At 38.0% G+C, this 9,239-nt stretch overlaps 1 protein-coding gene across 1 annotated transcript in view; it reads right to left on the bottom strand.

Annotated features, from left to right (window-relative positions):
- Positions 1-7,820, bottom strand: part of LOC107741866 (metastasis-associated protein MTA1-like) — a 53,710-nt gene extending 45,890 nt beyond the window's left edge. Inside the window, exon 1 of the mRNA XM_016554668.1 lies at positions 7,482-7,820. Coding sequence (XP_016410154.1) covers positions 7,482-7,509 — 28 coding nt within the window. The 5' untranslated portion in view covers positions 7,510-7,820. The remainder of the gene's footprint in view (positions 1-7,481) is intronic.
- Between the last annotated feature and the right edge of the window lie 1,419 nt (positions 7,821-9,239).

The following is a 9,239-nucleotide window of genomic DNA, read 5'->3' as shown; positions in this document are numbered from 1 at the left end:
AAATCGGACCAATTTGGACTGGAATGATTTGGACCAATTAGATTTCAGCATTGGTGGAACATCCCAGTGCAAATTTGCTGATTTGCTGCTCAAGAAACATTTCTTATTATTATCTGTGTTGAAAATGGATGTACTGTTTAATATTTTTGTGGAAACCATGAAACACTTCAGGATTCTTTGATTAAAAGAATAGCATTTATTTGAAATTGAAGACATTTATAACGTTATTAAATATTTCCCTGACATTTTTTACAGGAATTAAAGCAAAAAGAATTCTGACCAAAAACGTTTTTAGGCTACATCATATTCTTTAACCATCACTTAAATACCGGAGACCAATAGCATTTTAAGGGAAGATGTTTTAGCTGTTTTTTGTTTTGATGTTTGAATAGCTTTTCTATTGCCATATTGTGAACAAATCTAAATGTAATGCCGCAATTGACACTTTTCATTAAATTTTCAAATTTCTCTTTAATCATGACAGTCAGATCCAAATTTGTTTAATTACGCAAGGGGCCATTTTTGACCCTGTACTTTATTTTGGGGGGCCTTTATGTTCATTTTGGTGGCATTTTTGCACTAAGCCCCTGTTAATTTCTGACCCTGACCTGCCCTGATCTCATGCATGGCCTCTCTGCAATCTAGTTGACAGAAATCCACCGTAGCAACAGAGAATTTTAATCCCTGCACTTCTGATTAATTTAATGCATCCTTGCTAAACAAAAGTATTAATTTATTTCCTAAAGTCTTATTGACCCCAAACATTTGAACAGTACATAAAATGTACACATTTTCTATTTTATTTATAAATTCTAAGATTAAATCATTTCAGCTCTGAAGTTGCATGAAAGCGACAACTGTGTGTAAAACATTGGTGATCATGTTGTCCAGCATCATTTGAGAATGCTCTAAGGAGCATCTTGTGAGCTACACTGGAAGCTATAGAGAACGGGATGAGTACCAGCAAATTTTCAGCATAAAAGGGATATCACAATTTTTTTTTAAGTGTTTGACTAGTCACCAGACTATAAGAGCTATGGATTTCTGCAGTGATGTTTGTGGTTGTTTAGACCAGACTATTATAAATGGAAGGAGAACAAGGCTTTGTGCATTAAATTGCAGGGTCTGTAATTGTCCCACCTACATATGTATACAAAGATCCTGACACAATGTCCACAATGTGACAAGTATTCAGTAGCAAGCCATTTTTCTATTCACACTAAAAGCAAAAAAGCTGCATGAAGCGACAAAAATCACAGCATACAGTATTTGATGCTTACAGCCAACATCAAATTGCATTCACTACGGTTCACTTTCACTTACAAGGGATATTCGAAGAGAAATAAAATGCTTGATTCTGATACTTTGATTGGATTGTAAAACTTCCATTCCACAATGAAGCCAGACCTGAATAAGCATGAAATAGAACCAGCATCGATTTTTTTATGTGTTTTTTCACTGGAACATGCTGAAGGTCAACTTCACATGTGAGAGCATTTCAAGAATCCCAAAGGTTCAGTATGGAGTAAGCTAATTTATCAAATTGATCATTTTGGCCAATACTGATATCATCTTTATTATATTAACAGGAATTAAATCACTGCGATAAAATTGGCAAGATTTTAAACTGTACAACTGTAACAATGCCAAAACAGCTATTTGGTTAACAACAACCAATAACCCAAAAAGCTGACGACAGCCAAAAAGTAAAGTTATTTCAAAAGCACAGCAACATTTTATTTCTTTGAAATAACATGACCAGAAAGGTGCAGTAGAAAGTAAATGGGACCAATTTGGACTGGAATGATTTGGACCAATTAGATTTCAGCATTGGTGGAACATCCCAGTGCAAAGTGACAAAAATAGAAACCTAAAATGTATCATTGGTCGTCACAGTCATTAGGACAGAAATTACATGATATTGAGCTTAGTAAGGTCATAGAGTAAAACACAGGTGCAAACGCTGTCAAGGCAAAAAAAAAAAAAAACACTGAGCAATGATTGAAACCTCCAGAATTACTTTGCTAAAAACACAGCAACTGCTTGCAGGCATTTTTAGTGCTAATGGATCAAGGGTCAAATCAATTTAGAAAAATCAATGATTTAAAAAACACTTTATCATAAAATAAAGCTACCACAAAAGTAATGGCAGAAACTGGTTAGTTGGCTAATCCTTTGAGCATTTTTCTCCATTCCACTCATCTCATTAAAGAGTCTCTGCCAGCTGAGCAACTATTGAATAAATTATAATGTTGCTGTTTTAACTGTCAATCATCACACAACTGTACTAGAGAGATAATTGCTCCTGGGGAGGTGCTTCAGGACTCCACAGTGCTCAGAGCAGCCTCAACTGATGCTTTGCTAGGCAAAGACAACTCACAGTTTCTGTAATGCCATCATTACCTGTATTTAAATATTACAGAACTACAATCCCTGTTGTCCTGTTTTGTGTACAGGCCCGGGAAGAATCTGGGAACTTTTTTTCTGTATTTTGCGCTGTGAGCTGTGCTAGCATCAGTTATGAGTAGAACTTTTTGGAAGAAGAAGCACATCCAATTCTACTGAAATCTTTCAAGCCTGATGGCTCCTTGACATATATAAATGGCCACAATAAAGAAATGGTAAAGTCACTTAAAAATGTACCATTTCTTAAAACTATGTATGTTCTTTGAATTAATGTTGGTTACATATATTTGATATATTACAAAATTTTCAAGAAAAATTCACATTTAATAACTAAAAAATTACTTACACCTTTAATACATGTGAACAAACATTTTAATATTAAAAAATAAAACATTTAAAAATGTTTTTCAAAGTAAAAAAAGGTATTTTTACAAATATTATCAATTATAATACATTAATAATTAAGAAATAAATATCATTAAATTTTTGTTAAGTCAAACATCACATTTTACAATTAGTAAATCAGACTTGTATTCCCTATTTGGCCCTCTAATTCACAAACACCATAAGACCAAGACATGAAGTGCCTGTCTAAAATACAATTGCCCATTTAAGTTTTTTTTTTTTCCTGCATGTTGGCTGGGCCCCATGATTTTGATTTGTCAGACAATATCAAATGTTTAAAATATTAATAAGCAGTAATGCAGTTGTTAAAAAAAAAAATTCTAAGAAATAACAATAATAAAAGATTGTGCCAAACAACTTAAGTTTTCTTTTCAAGAATTTCAATCTTTTAATGAGGCTTTTATCCTCATTATGACATCAGAACAGTAGTATCACCCCTGCTCATCATAGAGGAGATATATTCAAGTCACTGCATTATGAACTGAGTTTTTCAAGTATTTAGAAAAAATTTATAGAAATCCCAACACAATGAGCATCACATCATTGACCCTTATGCGATGTTCTGCAGGCACAGATGCTTGGCCTGTGATTTACAGAAGATTCTACTAGACTCACTTCAGCATGAACAAAACTTTAAAGCAACCGCACTTTCCCTAAGGCGGATGGGGAACAAAATGCATCTTCAAAATGTACCATGTAATAGGCTACGGCTACTGTACCAGACAGAAAAATCTGAAATCCACTTGCTTTGTGGCCCGCACTGATCGGACACATATTAAAGAGAGTGAACACCTGGAAAAGGTGCCCAAACACCATATATCTCTGCTCACTGTGTCCTGCCCAATGGCTCGAAACAACGTTTCTCATCAACCTGACTCAAACCTGGCCCAACCCAAGTTCAACGACACCAATCGCAAAGTGATTCAGCCCATTTCCATCATTTCTGTGGCTGTTCATGGTGGTCTGTTTTGACATTTTTTCCTCTGATTTTCTTGGCACATTTATTCTACGCTGGAGTCTAGGAGAAGCCTCCCTTCTTTTCATCAGCCAGAGAAAAGCCGGTAGCTCAATGAGAGAGAATTCAGGCCGACTACCTTCTCCATCAAGTGTGAGGGAGGACAAAGGAGGCAAGGAACGCTAAGGCTTTGTTTCTCCCTCACGGGGCATTGTTTTAACCATTATGGCCCTGTTTCCAAATTCGATACCCCAAAATCCACTCAATGGAAAACGATGATTGCATTGGAGGTATCAGGAGAATTCTGAACACTTCAACGCGGGAAGCGGTCTGGGCTGCTTTAACGAAATCCAAATGATAGTTATGGTGCACTTCAGCAATCAGCTATTAGTATGGCTGCTAGGGTGCACAGCAGAGGTCTGAACATGGAGGTGTAAAATAGTGCAAAACTGGCTTTGCTCCAATCCGAGGTTGGTCAATGTGCTTCTTTTGGTCCATGCTAGAGCAATGAGAGAAAAAGAGAAATGGAGAGAGAGCGCAGGAGATGTCGATATGTATCAGGTGATGCAGTAGCCAGAGGTATGGAGGCCCTTGGAGACTCTCTGCTGGATGGAGTGCCTGGGGCCATTTTCAGCCTCAGCAGCCAAGGATGTTGCAAACACGGGGAGGAGCGTGTAACAGAGTAACAGAATTACGCAATGATCTTAAAGTCCTGAACGAACGCATTCACAAACCTGTGATTCATCTCTGTACAGGATATCCAGTGAGAACAGCGACCTGTTTAGAATATAGTGCACTGCATACTGAGTAGTACATACGCAATACTGTATTTTTTATGCATTATTCAACGCTATTTCAAGGTGATGTCCATAGTCTTCCTCTCAAGAGATTGCATAATGCTGAATTTTCATGAACTGCAATGTTTTTGGTTTTATGTCAATGTTTAATGATACATTATATACAGTATTATATTTGTGTTAACTGTATAAATTTGCAGTTTAAATAACATTCATGAAAAATGTAATGAAATTAAAACAAATATAAATCATTGTTCAGCAAAAAAAGAATAGAATAAATAAAAGCACAAGTTCTTGGAAAGTATGTATAAGGTGTCAATTATAAGTAAGTACTGTGTTAAAGCTTATAATAGCACCAATTGAATCAAACAACATTTCTGAGGAAAAATATTAATTATAAGTAAGCTTACACTTATTCTAAGATAGATCCACTATTGTATGCTGTTGCCGTATGGCAACATATCATAAAGTACCTTAAAAATATATTTTTTTCCACATTTTTTTTTACAGCACTTCAAGTTAAGCCATTCTTAGAAAAGAAAAAGATTCAAATATTTTTTTCTATAGGTCTATCATAATGCGTGCGGTAGAGGGTTAAATATGTCTAAATTAAAACCTGAGAAAGATAAGAACATTCTAAAAGGACAGTTCACCCGAAAATAAAAATTATGTCATCATTTACTCATCCTCATGTCATTCCAAATGAGGTTAGTTCTTGTGTGACAAGCAAGTTTCGTGTTTAGCAGAGTTGATGTGCTCTATGTGCATCGATCAATGTTTTTATTTAAATAAAACCGTAAATTAAATCTGTTCATCATATAAAGTGACGTGACATGTGGCCAAGTATGGTGACCCATACTTGGAATTAGTGCTCTGCATTTAACCCATCCAAAGTGCACACACACAGCAGTGAACACACACACACCGTGAACACACACCCGGAGCAGTGGGCAGCCATTTCTGCTGCGGCGCCCGGGGAGCAGTTGGGGGTTCGGTGCCTTGCTCAAGGGCACCTCAGTCGTGGTATTGAAGGTGGGAGAGAGCTCTTTACATTCACTCCCCCCAACGACAATCCCTGCCGGTACGAGACTCGAACCCGCAACCTTTGGGTTACGTGTCCGACTCTCTAACCATTAGGCCATGACTTCCCCGTAAAGAGATTGTGTCTCTTCAGAAGACTTGGATTAAACCGCTTGATTCATATGGATTACTTTTACAATATCTTTATGAACTTTTTAAAGCATCAAAGTTTTGGTTGCGTGGACTTTCAATGCATGGACAAAAATTATGAGAGAATATTGAAAATATCTTCATCTTCAACAAAAGACTTATAGGTTTAGAATGATGTGGGTGAGCAGATAATGACAGAATTTTCATTTTTGGCTGAACTAGGCTATTCCTTTAAGAGATTGTAAAGATGGTCATTTTTGGCAGATATTACTCCAGTTCAATTGCAAAACTGCAAATGAAAAGTTAAGTCAAGCGCATTGCATTGTGGGATGGATACTGTATGCTCGTATACTACACGTTCACAAATGTACTAGACGATCCAGATAATCTATAAACACAAAACATTCGAATACTGTATACAGTATACTTCACACATCAGGGAAATGTTTAACCCGAAACATCCAGGCAGAAAACAAGAATTTGAGGACAGCTGGGCTGCCGAACAGATTTATGAACCACAATTGGTGTAAATTCACTCGTATTCCTCCTCATCAAAGATCAGCTTTTCTTCAGGTTAGACCAAGTTCATCAGCTCCCGAAGCCCAATACACTCATTATACCAATAATTACACATTGGACACTGTAAGCACACATTCATTCTCCCTAAATCAGCATAGCCGGGATCCTAATGGATAACTGAAACCAACAGGGAATCAGTTCCTGAGCTAAATGCAATCACTGGAAGGGATGGATAACCCAAAAATGAAACTTCTGGCATCATTTATCTTATGATGTTTCAAACCTGTATGACTTTGTTTCTTCCGCAGTACACAAAAGGGGGCAGAATTCATTTTAACTGTATGGAAAAAGCAATGAAAGTGAATGGTGACTGAGGCTGTCATTACATCTCCTTTTATGTTCTGCGAAAGAAAGAAAGTCATACAGGTTCGGAACATCATAAAGGTGAGTAAATGGCACTTTTTTTGTGTGTGTGTGGGGGGGGGCAAACTGTTCCTTTAAATAGCCTAGGTACCTTAGCTTCAGTCATAATAGATAATTCAGGTAATTACAGATAATTGTGAACCCCTTTTAAATGTGACCCAGATTTATAACAACAGCAGTGCATTACTGGCATCTTTCTTCTTTATTTTGAGCATATACATCTCAATTAAGTTCATTCTTTGTTCTCCTTTTATACACTACAGCTTCTCCATGACCACTGGACTCAATCTACTGGCTTTACGTCTATGTGCCAAAACTTTCTCCCTCCATCCATTACATCCAATATCTATAAAAAGTCAATTACAAGACAAAGAGTTGACACGGTACCGTCCTCTCTGATTAAAACAGCGTGTTTCCGACTCGTCAGGGTGTCTTAAGTGAGGCGTGCGGCTCAAACTTTAACTTCAAAAGCTCAAAAGCGTCTCTTCTGTGTAAAATTTCTGAGTTTGTTACTAATACTCAATGACACTCGGACGCGCTAACGTTACATCGTGCTAACGGCAATAAATGTTGCGCCAGTTAGTAGTAAAAACATTCTCGGGGTCCCGAAACGAGAGTGTTCCTCTTCATCTCGCTGTTCGCTATCACCATCATCATCATCCTCTCACTGTAGTCCTACAGTACTTTAAAACATAAAAGAGGAAGGACAAACCTAAAACTGCTAAGCCTTGTTGCGAAAAAGCATGAACGAGAGCGACACACAAAAAAAAGGGCACAACATATTTTTACCAAGCGTGATCTCTTACCTCCGACCCGGTACATGTTGGCTGCCATGACTGCCCCCGGTCCTGCCTGGCGTCTCCAGGTAGGGCTTTCTCTCTCCGCCGCCGCCGCTGAGTGCTGTGCGCTGGAAAATGGTGGATTGATCAATACGCAGCGGGCCAACGAAGGGATCTTAAAGAGACAGTGCACATATTTTTATGCAGCCGCGTTCTACGGGGCGGTGTAAGTGATCGCGCTCAGAATCACCCGCGTGTTTAGGAGCACCTTCCCAACAACGCGGGATCCTGGAGCAGTGACTCGGGCCACGGGCTGGAGAGAGCGCCAGAGGGAGGGGAAGGGGGTCTGTATGGGCAGCATCACTCGCGTTTCCCCGCCTACTTCAAACGACCGAACCATTGCTGTACTACTTTGGACCCACTAGAGGCGAAATGAAACAAATAAACAACTGTTGCTCTCAGACTGAGTTTGAAACAAAGATAAACAAACAAGTAGCATATAACAGAACAAGGAAAGACATTCCTCTCTGTGGAGAAACATTAACTAGAATAACTTAGAAGAAAATGCGAAAAGGTGCTGTCACAATGTTGGAGCTGAGAGTCCAAACCTTGCTGTGTCTAAATAATGTTCTGGTGGTGACATTTGACTGGGCCATGTTGCAATATGGTTGCTAGGGTGTGTGGCTGGTTGCTAGGGCATGGGTAGGAAGTTGCTATGGTATTAGAATGGCTGCTTGTTGGCTTGAGTCAAAAAGTAGGCTCAAATGTCTGATATGATTCTTTTTTCAAAGTTAAATTAGTTTTGTTGTTGTTTAAAAAAACCGTTTGTTTTTTTTGTTTGTTTTTTGCATTGCTTTGCTTTGTTTGTTTGTTTTTTCCCTTCAAAAATCATTAGTCTTTTCTCAATACACAGAGGCTTTGTCCGGAAAAAGAACAGATTCGTAAACCAGAATATGTGTAAATTCACTCGTAGCGGTTCTAATCAAAGATCAGCTTTTCCTCAGGTTAGATTACATATTGGGTTGTTTTGCATTGCTTTGCTTTGTTTTTTCTACCAGCCGAACGTCATTAGTCTTTCCATAATACGCAGAGGTTTTGTCTGGAAAAAGAACACTAGATTTATGAATTCAGAAAAATCCCTTACTTGCCGAGCATTATCATCTGAAAATGCCCTGAGTATATGAAAAGCATATGCCTAAATTCAAAGTATTCATAAAACAAAAAAGTAACTGGATGACCTTCTACTTATGTCAAGAAGTGCGTATCTGATGGACGCTTTACTGTCCCATGAGGCCACAAATGTAATATGGATTTCATTCATATTACATACATTCATATAGCACATACTTTTTTAATGGTCACAAAGTAAGTTCTTATTAAACTACAGTATCTGTTCAGACGGTATGTGATTTCAGACACAGCTAGGGGATTGTGGCAAGGATGATGGATTCGATGTTGAAAAGATCAGCAGTTGCTTTTGTGTTTCAAATGATATAGTCTTTCCAGTAGGCCCCTTAACTATCTTAACTAGCAAGACTTCCTTGGTCAATCAGCTTCATCAGACAAGTTTAGTTGGTCACCAGCATGGCTGTGCTGTTCAGCCAGCTAGACTAATACCAAGCCAGCAATACCCAGAATAAATAAGCTTGGATGTGAGTAGAAATTTACGCTGGCCTTTTCATCAGTCTTATTCCACCGGAATAAATCACTTTACAAAGAATATTTATTGTCCAGCACCATCATTATTAACTAGGCTTTTCACATTAAGCTTAACTGTGCGTTAAC

This window comes from Sinocyclocheilus rhinocerous, unplaced genomic scaffold (assembly GCF_001515625.1).
Source record: "Sinocyclocheilus rhinocerous isolate Xijiao unplaced genomic scaffold, SAMN03320098_v1.1 scaffold1157, whole genome shotgun sequence".
NCBI classification, from domain to species: Eukaryota; Metazoa; Chordata; class Actinopteri; order Cypriniformes; family Cyprinidae; genus Sinocyclocheilus; species Sinocyclocheilus rhinocerous.
This window is presented reverse-complemented; position numbering and strand designations above follow the sequence as displayed.